The sequence below is a fragment of the Dermacentor andersoni genome, chromosome 9 (genome assembly GCF_023375885.2).
Source record: "Dermacentor andersoni chromosome 9, qqDerAnde1_hic_scaffold, whole genome shotgun sequence".
Lineage (NCBI taxonomy): Eukaryota > Metazoa > Arthropoda > Arachnida > Ixodida > Ixodidae > Dermacentor > Dermacentor andersoni.
In genome coordinates this window covers 65,167,092-65,187,140 of record NC_092822.1, presented here as the reverse complement: position 1 = coordinate 65,187,140, position 20,049 = coordinate 65,167,092, and the positions used below count along the sequence as shown (strand labels likewise).

Sequence of the window (20,049 nt, the reverse complement as noted above, 5' to 3'; positions counted from 1 at the left end):
GAGTTACAACGGACAACCGCTTTGCCAGGCACTGTCACGTTTGTTGTTAGGATAGGAAGAACTTTAAGAACGTGCCGGCAACCGACGGTTTAACGCGTCGTGACGCTGGCCAAGCGTCGACCCGGGGTTATACCCTACTCTGCACTACCCCAGTTGGGCCTGTTTGTAGTGGGTCATGAGGCTTGTGCTTTTCGAGCGCACCCCGTTTGTAGTTCAAACGTAGTATAAAGAACCGTTCAAACAGCGCGATAGTACGTGTGCATTTCCCTTCGTAAAGCGAATAATTGACGTCAGCTACACTAGCGCTATATTACGTGCAGCGGCGCGCTGTGAAGTCACGCCAAACAGGGCGTTGAGTCCAACGGTGATACCACTAAACCTTCGTTTTCTACGCAACTTTCACGGCTAGCGGCTGACTGCGCTGCGCGGCCACCTCCCACATCGAGATGCACTCCGGCGTTTGACGTTGTTGTCGGGCGTCTTCATAGTCCATGTAACAAACAATCCGTATTTTGTTGCAATTCTCTTATCTTTTCACGTGTTCCCGGTGAAGCCCCACACTGTTCTCCGTTTACCCGACAACGAGCTCAGTACACTCGCAGACGAGTGCGAGCGAAAACGTGCCGAAGTCTTCTCAGCGAACGTCATTCGTTCTTCGGGTGGACAACACAGCCAGGGTGGAGATTTACGTATGTAACAGCGTTAGTGGTGGTTGCTACCCCATACATTCAGTTCACGGCGGCCTGTTTCACTGACGTTAATCTACGTTTCGTTTTTTGTAGTGTCGTCTGCTTGTAACTACAGTATTCGCCAGCACTTCGGTTTCGAGTCAGCACCCGCCAACAATATTAATCCTAATGGTGTCGTTATGAAATTCAGCTCCCCGCTTCTGCCGTTTCGTTGTGCAAAATTTTGTTCGTTAGTGCGTCTAGCGATTCGGCTGCTTGGCGCTTACGCCAATCGTTGTGGTGATGGTACACATAGTAAAGTACAACAGCCGCATGAAACGTAGATTCGGACGGGCGCTTGACTATCCCTCAAGTGTGGCGCTGCAGTAGATGTCGGAATAGAGAGTATTTATGCCATGCTTGACCAACGCGCCTCCTATAAAAGTTATAGGAGGCGTTGGCTTGATACACCCACAGCACGGTGGCGAACCACAAGCTCGAAAGGTGTAGCTGTGCTCCCTGTCTTCAAGTGAAGTCGTGTACTGTGACTGCGAAGTTTAAATTACCTTACATCGCAAAAGCTCGTAGGTGTTTTCTATGGTAACAGCACGTATACGAGTCAGAGCCGTACGTAGGGAGGATTTCGTTTCCCCGTGTGTGTGTGTGTGTGTGTGTGTGTGTGTGTGTGTGTGTGTGTGTGTGTGTGTGTGTGTGTGTGTGTGTGTGTGTGTGTGTGTGTGTGTGTGTGTGTGTGTGTGTGTGTGTGTGTGTGTGTGTGTGTGTGTGTGTGTGTGTGTGTGTGTGTGTGTGTGTGTGTGTGTGTGTGTTTGAAAACGTCTCGAAAGCTTAGCCGCACATAGACATAAATGCTGTGCGTGTGAAGAAGTAAGCGGGTAAGTCGGTTCGGGTCAGGCCCAGCCAAGGTCTACGTCATTTCTGGCAAGTTTAATGGCTGCGAATTTTCAAGTAACGGCGTGGAAAACGTGCATTCTTACGTGTTGTGTCTGATGCACCCGCTCACACTTCGCGAAATAAATTCTACACTGAACTAAAGTATCGCTACAATTAATTCATTTCACGCTCCCCATCTTCATCTATTCCTGATTTCTTCCACAACCTTACCACAATTCTTCATAAAGTTTCAGCTGAAAATAAACAGATTTTAAAAGTTGGTGATATTAACATCAATTTACTGGATACCGATAATAGTTCAGTAATATCACATAGTGATTGTTTTGTTGGATTCGGGCTTGGGTCTTTAAGTACTTCTCCTACTATATTTTCCGCTTCTGGAACTAATACTCTTCTTGATCACGCCTTAAGCAATATCACACCATCTCCAAGTGCGGGTGTCATTGACATGTCTATCACAGATCATCTTCCCATTTTCGTTACCTTTGTTACAAAAAAACCTTACTATGACACTAGTTACTTCACATCCAGGTTCGACCGGGATAACTTTGTTAATACAATAAATAGTACCGACTGGTCATCAATTGGTAGTCTATGTGATCCTGAAGAGGCACTCGAAAAAATCTGCTCATTATTTTTGAAAGCTGCGTGCGCTAGCACTACAACTGTCAAATGCAAATAAAAGTTTAAATTTCCACGTAATCCTTGGATAACGAAAGGTTTGTTAACCTGCATGCGTAAAAAAATAACCTTTACAGGAAGGCTAAAAAACAGCCGTTCAATGTGAATCTAGCACATCGCTATAAAAAATACAGTACCATGTTGAACAACCTACTCAAAAAATCAAAACGGCTTTATTATGAGAAAGAATTCTGCAAAGCTAAAAATAATCCTAAGAAACAATGGCACCTTTTCAAGGACTTTTTGAATGCACCTCAGTCTAGTAGAACCATTGATAAAATAACTTATAAACATGACACTTGCACTGCATCGTCTTGCATAGCTAACTCATTCAGTGATTACTTCCATGAAGTGTACAGCAATAGCCCGATAGCCTCTTCTTATCCATGTAACCGTTGTAATCATACATTCTTCCTTTTTCCCGTCACAGCCGATGAGGTCTGTTCTACTATGTTAAATCTAAAAAACACTTGCCCAGGTCTAGATAATGTCTCTGCCTATCACTTAAAACTTGTTGCCACTTGCATTGCGGAAACACTAAGCAGCATAATTAATCAAATTTTTAAATGCGGTACCTTTCCAAGTTCGCTTAAGAAGGCAAAAGTAATTCCTGTCTTTAAAAAAGGTGATAAATCTCTTGTGTCGAATTTACTAAAGATTTTACTAAAGCTTTTGACAATGTGAATGATACCGTTTCATTTGCCAAACTGGAATCTTTAGGCATAACAGGTCCAGCTTTAACTTTTTTAAAATATTACTTACATGACCGTGAGCAAACAGTCTGTGTAGGGGGCGCTTATTCCGATTCGAAAGTTGTTAATCAAGGGGTACCGCAGGGCTCAATACCGGGACCCTTGTTGTTTTGCATTTACATTAACGACTTACCCGATGTTCTTGACCTTTCTAATGCCATTTTATATGCTGATGATACTACTATTTCCATGTCTGATAACTCTTTAGCAACCTTACTCCTTAAACTGAACAATGAACTAGCAAAAGTGATTGAATGGTTTCAGTTAAATCATTTAATTTTAAACCCTCTCAAAACTCAGTTCATGTTATTTAAAACAAAGCAGAAGATCGTGCCGTTTTTCCCCCCGAGTAACTCTCGACAGTCACCTTATTCCTGCAGCGGACTGCGTTTTGTTCCTTGGCATAAAATTAGATTCTCACTTGAAATTTACTAATCATATTGCATTTGTTAAACAGAAAACAGCTTTCGGCATAAGAGCTCTCATAAAATCACGTGCATGCTTTTCAGAACACGCATTATTATCTTTATACTTTGCGTTCATTCACAGTCATATCACCTATGGTACTGCTTCCTGGGGAAATACGTATAACTGCCACCTCTCGTCTATTCAACACATACAAAACCAGGCTATTCGCGTAATCACCAACAGTTCCTTTTACTCAAATGTTCTCCCGCTACTCCAGGCAAACTTTATACTACCTGTATCTGACTTGTTTAAGTGTCATCTAAGTGTTTTGTTTTTTAAATTAACAAACAGCTTCCTTACGAATTTGTGAACTACAAATTACTCACCAATACCAACCACACTAGCTTTGCGCACAATTACAACTTTCTATTACCTAAATGTAATACTATGGAAAATGGCGTCCTCGTTTTGAGCATTAAAAATATGGAATGACCTACCCCATTCACTTAAACTAACGTCATCTTTGAATGTATTCAAACATGAGTTAAGATGCTTTATTTCTTTTTGTAAATAGTTTCATTCCTATAACATGTTCTCTGTATAATTATGCTTTTTGACATATGTACTTTTTTGTTTGTTATCTCTTACAATGTATTGCATTACGCGCATTCATTTGTTTTCCTTGTACTTTTTTCATATTTGCTGCTTTAACCCACGTTTTGTACACACCTTTTTTTTTCTTTTTAGAACCGAGGGTCCCGTTGCAGTCATTGACTTTGGGACCCTCGTCTGCATACTATTTGTTGTTTACTCATTGTTTTTTGAAGGACGAATAAAGTGAAACTAAACTAATGTAAAAGGCCGCTACCATTGGACTTTGAAATGCTGCTGCTGGTGATGAAGGTTCATGTGCAATTTAGAGTGCGTCATACATAGTAACGTTAGTCGTTTCGAATCTCACGACGAGATCTTTTCACGTTGACTTTTGTCCGTTTTTCTACGCGTTAGAATGAGTTTGATTTGTGAAACTACTAATGTCGATAACCGTTTCGTTGTTTCTTTATTTATTTTTATTATTTTTTTGCTTTCAGGAGTCATCGAGCTTCCACGTGACGGTGACGCTCCCTCCAGACACGAATCTTCCCCTGCAAAGTCGGTTGGAAAGATTTGATCCTTGCTGGCGCAAGGAAACGTTAAATTACCACTCATCAGTTTCTGATAACGGCATCTCACGTAGCCGGGTTTCGCGAAACATCATATTCACGTCTACTTCAGTCTGTCAATTTTGAACTTATCACCGCTTTGGTTTGGAAAGTTAGACAACCTTCGCTCCTCTTGCTGCCTCATTAGAACGAGCACGACACAATTGGCCCTCCGAAAGTACAAATAAACACTATATTTGCACGTTGTTAAAATGGCCGACACAGTCATTAATGAAGGCCACACCCAGGATACCGATGTTAAGGAGTTTTTCCGGAAAGGACTCCAAAGGCTTGGACCCGACGACGAAGTGAACCCTGCCGGCGTGACCGATGAGAGCATACAACAAGGCGCTGACCTCGAATACACCGAGAAGCTTTCACAGAAGGATGCTGGCGTGCTCCGGCGGTTGTTGAGCTCAGGAATTCCCGTGAGGAAGCTCTCTATATTCGAAATCTCGCACAGCGCGTTCAAGATTGCTTTCGAAAACCTCGAAGAATGCCCTTCGCTGCAAGAAGTCCTCCTTGAAATTGACTGCAAAGGCAAAGACTTAGGCATACATCTTTGTGGCGCATTTAAAAGTCTGCGCTCGTTAGACTTGCGCTGCGACAACACAGGGAGTGGATTCGCGAAGGAGATCGCACGCTATATCCATGAGAACAAGTCGCTGAGAGAACTCAGCCTCTGGAACTCGTGTGGTGGCGACGAAGGTGCCGCAGCTCTCATCGAAGTGTTAACCATGAACGAAACCCTCAAGAGGTTCACCTTAGCTGCGATGGAGCTATCTTCGAACACCTTGATCGGCTTCGTCAAGATGCTAGCATCCAACTCGACGTTGGAGCTCGTGGACCTTTTCGACGTGTGTCCCGCGGAAAAGGACCAAGTGTCGCGTCTGTTGGAGACGGAACTGTACGCGAGCGCCTTCAAGAGGCTTCTCATCCTGTGGCCCGAGCAACTTCTTCCGCAAGTCACGAGGCTTCTTCGTCAACAAGCGTGCAATCCAGAGCTGTCCGTCAGCGTCACTTCCTCGGTCGACGAGGTCGTTCTTCGGGAATTCTTCGATGCCGTGGCAGCAGACACGACGCTTCGCATGCTCCACTTTTACCCGAGCGAGGACCTATTCGATGCACTCGCGGACGGCATCGCTTCCGTAGTGAAGCGTACGAACACACTCCGGGAAATTCGCAACCTTATGCGTGTGCAAAACGGTAAGGAGCACCAGCTTATCAGCATCCTCGAGGCATTGAAAGAGAACCGTTGCGTAACGAATTTCACAATGTATATCGAGTCGCTGACTGCGGAAATAGCGACATCCCTGTCTGAGTTACTCGCTGTGAACAATACATTGAATGACGTGGCCATCTGCGAGTACTGGGGAATCTTGCCCGACCAGGTAGAAACCATCCTGCAGGGTTTGAGGAAAAACTACACCTTGACAGGTCTCATGGTTTCTTGGGACCCTGATGACTCCGATGGAATCAGCGAGATGGAAGAGCTTTTGAAGAGGAACATCCGTCTTCAAAAGAAGGCGGCGGAGTTCGTGATTTCGGGTAGTGGCGACGTCAGCGATGTGGAAGGCGAGGATGCTTTCAAGAAGCTGCATTCAAGCGCTGGCCTTGTGGAGAAGGTGCGGGAGCTTACCGGCAAGACCACAGAGGCAGCGTTAGAAGAAATACAGTCAGCTTTCGCTCGCTTATCTGCGTGAATGCGGCCCTTGTAAAGCAGAGGGCACATTTGAATGCATCAGTGATATCGTCGCCTGTCCGCTACTTCTGGCTGTTGCGCTGTTACGAAACGGGGGACAGTTGTGATGAACTGTACGTGTGTAGTTCCGCTGGTCGAGTGGGCCTCACGTGAAAAGTATAGGTGGCCCCATGTATATTTTTCTGTTTATGCTACAGTGTGAATGTTCAATTTCTTTGGGCATCATCGACCTAATCGATAGAACTTTGTTTTACGAAGTAATTTATTATGTGCGAATGAATGAGTAAACTTTGTGAAGAAAGGCAAATGCTTGCAGTGCGCTGTTTCAAAAAAGTGGAGTTCACTTAAGCAGGCATCCTTCATGGGCTGTAGTCGCGTGCACTCTTGTGTTTTTTCTATATCACGTCTTCTGTCCTCTAAGTGTAGGAAGGGGAAAAATAAACAAGCGACAGAACCATGAACCCTTTACTTACATATAGAGAGATGTGTTCTCGATTTGCCATAGAAAGCCCTGCATGTGATTTTTTGTTACCATTAAGTTCATATAGCACTTCACGAAATCGTCCGCTTGAACTTCTGTGTCCTTGCGATCATTTTTCAGCGAAAGCTGTGGGGCGTTCCCGACTCGAGGAAAAAAATGTGTTTTGTTGAATGCATTACGTAATCTTTTGCTAAACATTACACAATATTTTTTGTTAGGCACGATGACGAGACCCTGCACCAGGACGATGCAATGCCTAATAATGTGCACTGTTGATAGAGCTGGTTTACATCAACTAAAATGTGCAAACCAATGTGTGTTACTCACTTTGCGCTGTATATATCCATATCTTGTGAGACAAAAAAAAAGAACACGCAAGAAACGAACGCGGAGATTAAATTTGCAATTGAAGTTATCCAGAGTCACTGTTGTAGTCTCCTGCAACACGTTCAGTAATGAAGGGCCCTTATCGGTATTCCTCTCGCTTTTTGCATAGCGCGAGTCTCGACCCCACTACAACTCGTAGACATTCGGTTACATCGTTCGTACACCTCTGTGCTTCCAGCATACGGCCTGCTATGGTTCAGTAATTCAGTAATTACTTTCCGCGGCTCATATGTAGGCAAGCGACGTTAAGATTTTCCCTCCCGTTATGCTTAACATTGCCCCTATTCGCACCAAAGGCGAGCTTGGTGTCACGCATACATTTCTCTCTCAACACGGAAAAACATTGCGCATAATGGAAAAATAACGCTTTCGAACGCTGGCCTAATAAGTGTTTAGCAAACGTTCGAATTCACTCACATTTGACATTGCAAGCGTATCAACCATGGTATTTTGAACGCAGTTTGAGATCGGCGGGAGTAAATAGCACTATGCCAGCGGGATATAATCTACACGGTTCGCATAGAACACAGTTCTACCGTTCTGGAGTCAGCATAATTTGCGAGAAAATTCGCAATCAATCAACCAATGTGTTTTTTTTCCTTTATGAATAGAAAAAAAATTACACCAGCTAATTTGCAGAAGGTAGTATCAGAGCACAACGTCGCGATCCACACACTTCGGTATTGGTCTGCACATTGCACGTAACCTGTTCCTCAATTCCGCCAATCATGAATAAAGTGTCTTGTTGAGTTCGCCGAGGGCACCGGCGGAGACTGCTCGAAGAGCTAGCTGGTGCTCGGCGACGAATATCCCCCCGTGACACTGTCGCGCAAGGGCACGTGACCCTTTTCATCTGAAAAAAAAAAAGTTCAGTGGCTGACCGGCACGAAAAACGGACGAAAAAAAAACACACACAAAGGAGTCCACTTGCTGTAAAACGACTGTAGTGCGAAACGCGAGGGCTGAGACTTCCTTGACTTCTTCTTAGCATTTCCTACTAAGTATACGAAACTGAGACGCCCGTATATATGCATGTATAAGCCCTTAAAGAAAGAGAACAACATCAACAACAACAAAAAAGAAACGGTGTGTTATGTTTACATTGGCAAGCGGTTGTTTGATCGTGCCATGTTGTACAACGTAGTCGAAGCACTGCATTTAGGCGCCTTTTCTTGCAGGAGAAACGTTCTCTCCGATCTCTCTCTATTATGCTGTCTCACTTTGCTCCAAATGAAGGCTAAACCCCATGAGCGGGATTTTGTGCGCGACAGCGACGAGCGACGGCTTCGAGCGACGGATCGGGCCGTCGCTTGAACAGATCGCTCGGTCTTGTCGCGCCATCGCTCGGTTCTGCAAATGTAGAATTTGTCGCGCGTCGCCCGGAAGTGCTATGAGCGACTAGCCAATAGCGCGACGCCGAAACTGGATGTACATGACTCAAATACTTCTGATTGTCGCACGGAACGAGCAAACGATTGAATTTTTATACGTGCAAGGGTATGAACCTACTGCAAGACTTTCAGAAGTATTTTATGCTGCTTTTTACAATAAAACACATCAACTTAAGTTAATAAAGCACGCGTCACGCTAGTTTCGGCGCCTAATTGCTGCCCTCATACCGGCAACACTGGGGAGACGTCGCTCGAAGTCATCGCTCGCATGGGGTACGACTTGTAGGCGACGAGCGAACGCGACAGCCATCTCCATCGCGTCGCTTGTCGCTGTCGCGTGCAAGGTCACTTGCATGGGGTTTATACTTAACGGATGCTGCGACTGTCCGCCGCCTTCGCAAGCCTTTCACTATGCACAGTCGCATTTCGTCTCCAAAACACGCATGTTGTCACCAAGCACCGAGCAGTTAGAGTCAGCGATTTATTTCGCACGAAGTTAGCTGATTACCTGCATTTCACTGATTTCGTCTTTCTTGCTTCGTTCTTATCCCTTGCTGGGCTAGTTTGCGTGTACGCGAAACGCAGAGGGCCTCTGTGAACGAATGGCAGATCGCACCTCAGTCATTGCTTCTATTTAGTCTACTACTAAACCCTTATTGAGAATGCATGAGCTAGAACGTCCCCTGGACGACGCTTTACAATTCCTGCTGCGGACGCGAAATTTCTCACGGGGCCCTGGTGAGGAGCACACTAGAATTGTGGAGAGGTGCGTCAAGAAAGCACGTTTCATGGAGCGCCTTGGCAGTCGAAGGACCGGTGCTGCAACCCTCTTAGCCCGTAGGTTTGTCCGATCCTGCTTGAAATGGGCATATTTTTTTTTTATTTAGACCTTTACAACTTTATATAGTGAAAAAAGCATGTCGTTATGCGCAGTTAAGGCTCATTCTTTAATTTAATAGGCCCCAAGACGATGATCTGACTGTTTGAAAACAACGTGAATGGACGTAGTTGCTATGTCGGGTTTAAGATACGATCAGCTTTGACTTTGTATTCATTCAGTTAAATGAGTCTAGCGAATGACCCATATGAGCCATTTCTTAAATTTACTATACGTGAGGGCACCCTTGGACCACACCTAGTAGCGTGTAAGCAACTTCAGCACACAAGTTGATTCAAGGCGCTTTGCAGAACTACAGTTTCAAGCATCAAAACTGGTGCGCTATATCGTAAAACTATTCCAAACTTTTCTCTTCCGATTCTGCAATCAGCCCACCACGATCGGTCAAAAACTTTTTGGGACCACGTCCACTTCACCTGTCTGTCAAGCGGCGTCACGAAAACCGCGATAGCTCCCCATCTCATATGACGTGTGCACACTGATTATGCATAATTTGACCGAACAAAACAAAAATAGGTATTTCTGACTCGACACCTTTTTGCCATTAACCTTCGGCTATTGGTCAGAAGTTCTCGGTCTGCAACCACTTCACCTGCCTCTCACGCGACGTCACAAAACCGCAAAAACTTACCGCGTCAAAGAGACGCGTACGCATTAAAGATGCATTAATATGCCGAAGAAAACTGAATTTTCTTCGGAATAGCCGCAGGCTGCCCCGTTCCGAAAGGAATAAAAGATGGCTGCCGCCGATCGCTCCGGCACTGGCTACTCGCCCCTGCCGGAGAGCATGGGTTTATTTGCGTGCAATAAAGCTTTTTGCGTGGCCGTGTAACGTTTTCGAGAACTGTCGGCACGTTTACGACCTCGTTCTGTCAACTCTTCTTTGCAGCTCGGCCTGCTCGTTATAACATTTGTAGAGGAATCAAATGCATGAATAACTGCATTGCCATTGCCAAAGATGCTGCAAACGAATTCTTGAACGCTACGCACTGTCAAGTTAAGCAAAATATGTATATTTTTCAAAAAAGAATACACTCGCATGACCCAACATACGTGTCCGAAATAAGTGTTATCAATGCTTCCATGCTTTTTGTCTATTCAATAATTAAAGAGAATATCACGCGAACTTTAAAACTATATCAATTCGAAATCAACAAGGCAGTGCATACCGCCAGGGGTGTAGCCGGGGGGGGGGGGGGGGGGGGAGGGGGCTTATGGGGCTTCAGTTCTCCCCGAATTTTTTTCGGGCTGTCCATGCGCCACCGGCCAAAACAACCCCGGTGCCGGAAATCATGCTCGATTTTGTCTAGAATGTCCTTATCACGCCCGAAAAAACATTTTAGTGCGAACATTGCGAAATCGGGCTGGATTTCGCGGCAACGCCCATGCACCGGGAGACTAATATCGTAACGCAAGGAGCTCCATCCGAGCACAAGCTTGCGGCCGGGCTCGTCGCGGCATCTCGCTGAGACCGCGGAATCGGGAGCGCTTGGATTTCAATTCTGACACTTTGTGGGAATAAAGTTCTAGTAAACTTTTGATGCGAAAGGTGCATTGATGTTTCCAAAGTCGTGCTTTAGATTTTCAATTCCGGAACCTTGTGGGCTTAATGTTGTTATAAAAATTTGACGCCAAAGGTGCATTGACTTTTCTAAAGTCTTAGATCGGAACATACAACGAGACAACGAGCAGCGGGGTGCCGTGAATGTTTTTACAGCTGAAGGTGTTTCCCAAAAGGAAATTATTCGCCGTATGGCTGCCGTGTACGTTGAACATTGCATTTCATTGGCCACTGTGAAGCATTGGAGCAAACGGTTGAAAAAGGAAGTGAAAGTTGCAAAGACGATCCTAGACCGGGCCAAAGCCATGGTGCAATTACCCCCAACACAAGTGCAAAAGTTGATGGGCTGATGAGACAAGAACGGAGGATAAACATCGATGAACTGGCAGAGCGTGTGAACATCAGTCGCGGTTCGGTTCACGCCATAATTCATGAACATCTCGGTCATCGGCTCTTGTGTGCGCAATGGATGCCCGAGATTTTGAACCACCGCCAGAAGAAGGTTCTGCGCTGTCTTGACTCATCTGATCCGGTATCACAATGAGGGTGACGACTGCTTGTCTGCAATTGTGATCGGGGACGAACCATGGTGCCACTACTACGGGCCTGAAACACGACGGTAAAGCTTACAGTGGAAACATTCGAATTCACCGCCCCCAAAGAAAGCAAAGGCCGTCATTTCCGCCGGAAAGGTGTTGTTTACTATGTTTTTTTTTTCGATCGTCAGGCGCCATTACTGATAGAATTTTCTAAAGCCGGAGATACTATCAATCGTTTCCCATATTGTGGAACGCCGGATCGGCTGCGTGTCACAATCAAGGACAAACGACGTGGAAAATTGACGAATGGGGTCATCTTGTTCCACGACCTGGCTATGGTGTTGGGCTGCTGAGCACGAGGTCGCGGAATCGAATCCCGGCCACGGCGGCCGCATTTCAATGGGGGCGAAATGCGAAAACACCCGTAGTACTTATTAGGTGCACGTTAAAGAACCCCAGGTGGTCGAAATTTCCGGAGTCCTCCACTACGGCGTGCCTCATAATCAGAAAGTGGTTTTGACACGTGAAACCCCATAATTTAATTTTTCATTTTTCCACAATGCCCGTCCCCACGTCGCTGATGTGCTTAATACAAAACTGGCAAAGTTCAAGTGGGAAACGCTGCAACATCCGCCATACAGCTAAGACCTGTCTCCTTGCGACTTCCACATTTTGGGGCAAATGAAAAAACAGCTTAAGGGAAACAGATGCGTGCCGGACGATGACGTGAAAGAGTCAGTGGCAGATTTGTTGAAGCAGCAACCTAAGGAGTTTTATGAGACGGGAATCACCCGACTCGTTAGTCAATGGGATAAATGTCTAAATGCTCATGGAGACTACTTTTAAATTAAGTACCCCGTATTTCATATATTTGCATTGGCTCACTTTCATTTGACTCGCCCTCGTATATTTTGCAGAGCGGCTTTATATAGGTACTCTCTGTTGGGACAATAATTTCGGTGCAAGTACTCACGATACACGACCGGTGACAGCTGCTCCTGCGTAATATATTGGAATAAATGAAGGGATTACGGTCACTGACCAAGTCTGATGAATAATCTGACGTTTCGGAACCACGTACGGGTTCCTTGTTCACTGAATTTGACATGAAATCGTCGTCACTTATATAGCCAGCACGTGACGTAATGAACGTGCGTAAACGGCAGGCATAGTCCCTGGTGTCCGGTTCATTGTAGCTGGCGTCAATTGAATGATTAGAGATTCTAGCAGCCGTCGGGATGACATGTTCTTTTCTTTGGCAACAACAGTGGCATTGTCCCAGTCTATCTTATTAGGAGTTCGACGAAAGTTCGTCTGGTCAGGCATGGAAATAAAGGGATTACGGTCACTGACCAAGTCTGATGAATAATCTGACGTTTCGGAACCGCGTACGGGTTCCTTGTTCTACATTGGAATACATTGGAATACATTGGAATAAATGACAGCGTCATTGAGATTTTTCACTGGCCGTTGCATATGCACAAAAATGTAAACAAGGTTGTTCAATGACAAAGTTTCATTAACATATTTGTCCTCAACTTGTTAATTTCATGGCTTTTACATTTTTTCATATCAGTGGCATGCACTGCTTTGCTGGTTTCGAACTGATATAGTTCTAAGGATCGTGTGATATTTTTTTTTTACTTATTAAATGGACAAACACATGGAAGCATTGATATCAGTTATATTGAGCACAATTTCTGGCACATACGAGTATATGTTCTTATTAAAAAATACATATACTACTTATTTTGACAGTGTGTAGCGTTCAAGAATTCGTTTGCAGCATCTTTATCAATGGCAATGCAGTTATTATTCATGTATTTGATCTCTCGGCAAACTATTTAGGAGGAAGCTTTAGCTCGGGCCGAACTCCGACGCGGCCTATTCAAATAAATGTAAAACGCAGAAACGCTTTTCTGAGATAACCCCTGGATCACGTTTAGTGGAATTTGTTGAACTTGAGAAAGTTAACTTCTATAGTATTTGTTGGAAGCGGAAGTTCGATTCAGGGCCTGAATTTTGTTTAAAATATTTTGAAAAAAGTTTAAGTGCGAAAGAAATAGGAGCACGACGTTTACAAACTAACAGCTCTTCATCAAAAACAGATATCGCGGTTCTTCAAACGGCATCTATTATAAGAGTCAAAGCGGACAAATTCGGTATGTCCATTTGTATCTTACGTGAATTAGTTACGTGGTGCACAAGGGTTCTACAAAAGCCGTATTTCGATAATGCTAAATTGTTTCAGATTCATTTGTAATATATCAATTTAGCCCGCTGTAGGTGTACTATTAGATGCGATTCACAGCATTGTGATATTATTTTTCATTGTTGAGTTTCAGAGTTTTAAACGTGATAGTTTCGTGTTCGGAAAATTTGAGATTTGCGCCAATTTTTAATAAAAAATTGACAACCTAAATGAAAAATTCGAAACCAAAAGACAGTAGAATTTAAGTTTTTCTTTTAAATGCAACAAACTTCATCAAATTTTGTGCAGTAGTTGCCGAGCAAAACTAATTCACCTTCTATATGTCTTTAGATAGGAGCATCCGAGATAGAGCTTCCTCTTAAGGAGGAGGCCAAGTTGCAAAGTGAGCCCCCCCCCCCCGAACGAAATTTCTGGCTACGCCACTGCATACCGCTGATATTAAAAATGTAAAAGCCATGAGATGAACAAGTTGAGGATAAATGTTTTAATGAAACTTTGTCAGACAAAAACCTTGTTTACATTTTTGTACATATACTACGGCCAGGGAAAAATCTCAATGACGCTGTCATTTGTTCCATTGTATTGCTCAGGAGCAGCTGTTACCCGTCGTGTATTGTGAGTAATTGCCCCGAAATTATAACCGCAACAGAGAGCCATATAAAAAGCAGTTCTGCAATATATATTAGGGCGAGTCAAATGAAAGGGAGCCAATGCGAATATATGACAAACGAGGTACTTTATTTAAAAGTAGACTCCACGAGCATTTATACATTTGCCCCACTGACTAACGAGTCGCATGATTCCCGTATCATAAACCTCCTTGGGTTGCTGCTTCAAAAGTCTTTAACAGACTCTTTCACGTCATCGTCCGGCACGAATCTGGTTCCCTTGAGCTGTTTCTCCAATTGCCCCAAGATGAGAAGTCGCAAGACGACAGGTCTGGACTTTATGGTGGATGTTGCAGCATTTCCCTCTTGAACTTTGCTAGTTTTGTATTAACCACATCAGCGACGTGGGCACGGGCATTGCCGTGGAGCAATATGACCCCATTGCCCAATTTTCCACGTCGCTTGTTCTTGATTGCGACACGCAGCCGATCCGGCGTTTCACAATAGCGGGAACGATTGATAGTCTCTCCAGGTTTTGCAAATTCTATCAGTAATAGCCTCTTACGATAGAAAAACTTCAACAGATTTACGGCGGAAATAATGGCCCTCGCTTTCTTTGGAGGTGGTCAATTCGAATGTTTCCACTGTAGACCTTGCCATCGTGTTTCAGGCTCGTAGTACTGGCACCATGATTCGTTCCCGGTCACAATTGCAGAGAAGTCATCACCCTCATTGTGTTACCGGATCAGATAAGTCAAGGCAGCGCCAGACATCTCCGACTTCTGGCGGTGGTTCAAAATCTTGGGCATCCATTGCGCACACAAGAGCAGATAACAGAGGTGTTAATGAATTATGGTGTGAACTGAACCATGTCTGATGTTCACACGCTTTGCCAGTTCATCGATGCTTATCCTCCGTTCTTGTCTAATCAGCTCTTGAACCTTTGCAATTGTGTTGGGGGTGATTGCACGGTGGCTTTGGCGCGGTTTTGAATCGTCTTTGCAACTTTCACGTCCTTCTTTCAAGCGTTTCCTCCAACGTTTCACCGTGGGCAATGAAATGCAATGTTCAACGCACACGGCAGCCACACGGCGACTAATTTCTTTTTTTCAGAAACACCTTCAGCTGTCAAAAACCTCACGACACCACGCTGTTCAACTTTCGGAGCACCCATTATGTCACGCAACCATGTCCAACCCAGTGTATGAGAGCATTAAATAACATTTGTCCTCACACCTGCATGTGCTACGCGCATGCCTCGCAAATAATGAATACAACCATTATTGCGCGGGGTTGGTTGGCTCACATTCAGTTTACTCGCACTCGTAGATTAGAAATGCGAAGATACAATGGAATATCGAAATGCGAAGATACAGCTTGATAAAGTGCCAGAAAGTGTCACTAGAAACACAGTTCACTGCACGTATAGACACAAAACCTCGCAACAAGATACTTAATTATACTTATAAGTCTCCAATAGTCTCCAATAAATCTATCTATCTAACAAGAAGTCACGGCATATAATGCGCTAAACAAGGCACATTATATGCCCTTATAAACGTAGCGCAATCACAGATTCACACATCACCGAATCCTAAGGCCTGCCCCTCCTCCCTCCACTCCCATCGATGTATTGTGCGCGACGCAAGGCGGCGCACGTTATTCCCGCTTTTCTCCCTTGCGCACACAAGACTGAGCCACCAACGTCAGCTCACCTATGCCACCACCACCACCCTACGCTTTCACTCGCACATACAGCATCCGGTGCGCGGTCACGATGTTATCGCCTTTGGACTGTACACGGAACATGAGGGCGGCGGCAGGAATCCGCCTGGAGTGTTCATATAATTCACCATCATCATCATCAGCCTGGTTACGCCCACTGCAGGGCAAAGGCCTCTCCCATACTTCTCCAACTACCCCGGTCATGTACTAACTGTGGTCATGTTGTCCCTGCAAGCTTCTTAATTTCATCCGCTCACCTAACTTTCGGCCGCCCCCTGCTACGATTCCCTTCCCTTGGAATCCAGTCCGTAACCCTTAATGACCATCGGTTATCTTCCCTCCTCATTACATGTCCTGCCCACGCCCATTTCTTTTTCTTGATTTCAACTAAGGTGTCATTAACTCGCGTTTGTTCCCTCACCCAATCTGCTCTTTTCTTATCCATTAACGTTACACCCATCATTCTTCTTTCCATAGCTCGTTGAGTCGTCTGCAATTTAAGTAGAACCCTTTTCGTAAGCCTCCAGGTTTCCGCCCCGTACGTGAGTACTGGTAAGACACAGCTGTTATACACTTTTCTATTGAGGGAAAATGGCAACCTGCTCTTCTTGATGTGAGAATGCCTGCCAAACGCACTCCAGCCCATTCTTATTCTTCTGATTATTTCAGTCTCATGATCCGGATCCGCGGTCACTACCTGCCCTAAGTAAATATATTCCCTTACCACTTCCAGTGCCTCGCTACTTACCGTAAACTGCTGTTCTCTTCCGAGACTGTTAAGCATTACTTTAGTTTTCTGCAGATTAATTTTTAGACCCACCCTTCTGCTTTGCCTCTCCAGATCATTGAGCATGCATTGCAATTGGTCCCCTGAGTTACTAAGCAATGCGAATCGCAAGTTACTAAGGCATTCTCCATTAACTCTTATCCTCAATTCTTCCCAATCCAGGTCTCTGAATACCTCCTGTAAACACGCTGTGAATTGCATTGGAGAGATCGTATCTCATTGCCTGACGCCTTTCTTTATTGGGATTTTGTTGCTTTCTTTATGGAGGACTACGGTGGCTGTGCAGCCGCTATAGATATCTTTCAGTATTTTTACATATGGCTCGTCTACACTCTGATTCCGTAATGATTCATGACTGCTGAGGTTTCGACTAAATCAAACGCTTTCAATCAAGCATATAATTGCTATCGCAATAATATAATAAGAGTATCCGGCAAGCAGAACCTCCCGTGGCCCATTACTTCCCACAAAAGAAGAAGTAACAAAATTGAACTTTCACCATGCGGCAATTCGCTGCGCCGCAACAGCCTTATTTTTTTTTGGGGGGGGGGGGGGGGGGGGAAGGAGAACCGTAATGAAAAAAAAAATACGCTTAGGAAAGCACGTTGGCCACGATCAAAAGCCTACTTTTGGCACCAAATGTTGCTACCGAAGGAATATCGAAGAAAACGTGAGGCGCTTGGTGCGGAGGGAGCCATTCGCCTACTGCTCGGTATCATATACACCGGCGAGACAAGACTTTCCGGAGAGGTTGCGCTCAAGCGAACGCGTTGCAATACGTCGAGTCCCCGCAGTGATGGCGGCGAGCGACCATTGTTTCTTTTTCTCGTCTGCTAACCAGAAGGCGTCCGAAACTCTGCCAGGTGAATATCCACTCGGCCAGAGAAAAACGAACGCGCACCGGAGTGCGCCGCGCGGTGGTCGAGGCAACACGAGAAAAACGCATGCGCTCTGGCTGGCTCTGGCAGCCTGCGGGTAGCGAGAAGAAGAAAATTGAAGAAGCTCAATGTGTTCTCGCGAATAAATGTCAAAGTAGAAAAAAAATAAGCACCTAGTTACCTTTTCCGGCTTTAGTGTCTTGACATGGATGCTTTGGCGCAGGTGAAATGTTGATATTCTTTACTGTGACATGACGGCACAAATGAACCACCACAACCCTTCGTCTCATCGAACCCTGCTGCGTGCTTTACGCCAAACGAGCGCCTCCTTCGCATGGGGGTACATAACACATTTGATGAGCTCACGGAAGCCCATCGCACAGCCCAAATTGAGAGGCTGTCCTCTACCACCACAGATCGGCACATCCTGGACAAACTAGGACTAATCCCGACTTCCAAGGCCCATCAGACATGTCCTTTACCATCGGACATACAAAACTGCATCACTATTCTCCCCCTGCCAAAAACATGCACCCCGTGCATCACGAGGCACGCAGGCAGACCAGGGCAAAAGCCCTCTACAAACAACACCAACACGATCACCTCACTGTGTGTGTCGACGCCGCTAGCTACCCACAGAAACCAGCCTATGCCGTAAGTGCAGTGTCACGTTAACTTCGTTACATCACAGCTGTCACAATACAGGCGCGCACGTCCATAGAAACGGAGGAGGCTGCCATAGCGCTGGCCATGTCAACCACCGCTGCCGAGGTTATCCTTAGCGATTCCAAAACTGCAATCCGCAACTACTCGAAAGGCCGAGTTCATGAACCGGCACTGAAAATTCTCAATCATCAGACCCCCTCAGACCAATTAAGCTCATCTGGGTGCCCGCGCACGCAGGCCATCCAGGCAATGAGATGGCTCATTCTATCGCTCGAGTAGCCGTCAACCGAGCCACGCCGTCCGATGACCTGGATAACGCCAGAGACCGATTGGTCGAATATCACGAGATCACCCTCCACTACCGCGAAATGCGGTTGAGATATCCTCCCCCAGATAAATCCTTAACAAAATTCCAACAAAGTACCTGGCGCCAGCTTCAGGCACAAACTTTTCTTTCTCCAGCTTTTCTCGCCCTAGTTCATCCAGGCCTATATCGACAGGAATGTACGCTCTGCGGCGCGCCTAGAGCCAACTTCCATCACATAATGTTCTTATGCCCTGAGCTCCAGCCACTCTCTGAGTGGCAACTCACCGACGTCGAGGGATGGGAGACCGCGGTCTCTAGCTCCAACCCAGCCGACCAAATACGGCTGGTGGACTGGGCTTTGAGGGTCGCCGAGGGCCACAAACTCCCGGACACCCTACGCGCTCCTGAGCCCCCTCACAAGTAATGTTGTAAAAAGGCTCAAGTAATAAATGTTTACCACCACCACCTTTGTACACTTGTTGGATATGTGTTGATTTGGCTTGTCTCATTGTATATTCCGATGTACGACTTTAGAGAAGTCAATGCACCTTAGGCGCCAAATGCTTACAACAACATTAAACCCACAAAGTTCTGGAAATGCAAATCTAAAGCACGACTTTGGAAATGTCAACGCACCTTTCGCATCACAAGCTTATGAGAACCTTATACCCATAAGGTAGCGGAATCGAAATCCATGCGCTCCGTAGATTACGCGGCCGCCGCGAGTTGCCGCGACGAGCCCGCTCGCCGTCAAAACGCCGTTGAAACTTCGTGCTCGTTGCCGCGAAATCCAGCCCGTGTTCGCAATGTACGCGCTTAATGTCTTTTCGAGTTTGAAAAAGGCATTCTACACAAAATCCAGAATGATATCAGGTGCCGGGGGTTGTTTTTGTCGGTGGTGCATGGCCAGCACGAAAAAATTTCTGGGGGCGGTGGATGAAGCCCCATCAGCCCTTCGCCCCCCCCCCCCGCCCCACCGCTGGCTACGCCCGTGATGCGTAGCCATAAGAAGTAATGGTAATATATGTGGTATTAGCCTTATAACATTAGATCTGTAACTTTATTTCTTAAGTTCCTTATCACTAAACGTTATTTTTAGCTATGTCTTCAGTACTCGAAACAAACTGCAAGTGGCACGCGTGCTGTGTTAGTAAAGATTAAATTGTGTTTTTTGTTAATTATTTGAATGTAATGTCGATTTTATCTTAACACCGAGATAACAGATGTGTGTTGGTACTAGGGACACATGCATATGGTATTTGAGTTCTCGATGCATCGAATGCT

The 20,049-nt window shown here is 45.4% G+C and overlaps 1 protein-coding gene across 3 annotated transcripts in view; it reads left to right on the top strand.

Moving 5' to 3' along the window:
* The window catches only part of LOC126528165 (uncharacterized), a 69,019-nt gene extending 61,798 nt beyond the window's left edge, over positions 1-7,221 (top strand). For 2 of the 3 annotated variants that reach the window (XM_055069173.2, XM_055069172.2), the window contains exon 2: positions 4,513-7,221. In XM_055069173.2, the coding sequence (XP_054925148.1) occupies positions 4,836-6,326 (1,491 nt within the window). In that variant the 5' untranslated portion in view covers positions 4,513-4,835 and the 3' untranslated portion in view covers positions 6,327-7,221. Of the gene's footprint in view, positions 1-408; positions 690-4,512 lie in introns of those variants that run through there. The other variant, XM_055069171.2, reaches the window with a different exon arrangement.
* Positions 7,222-20,049: the final 12,828 nt, after the last annotated feature.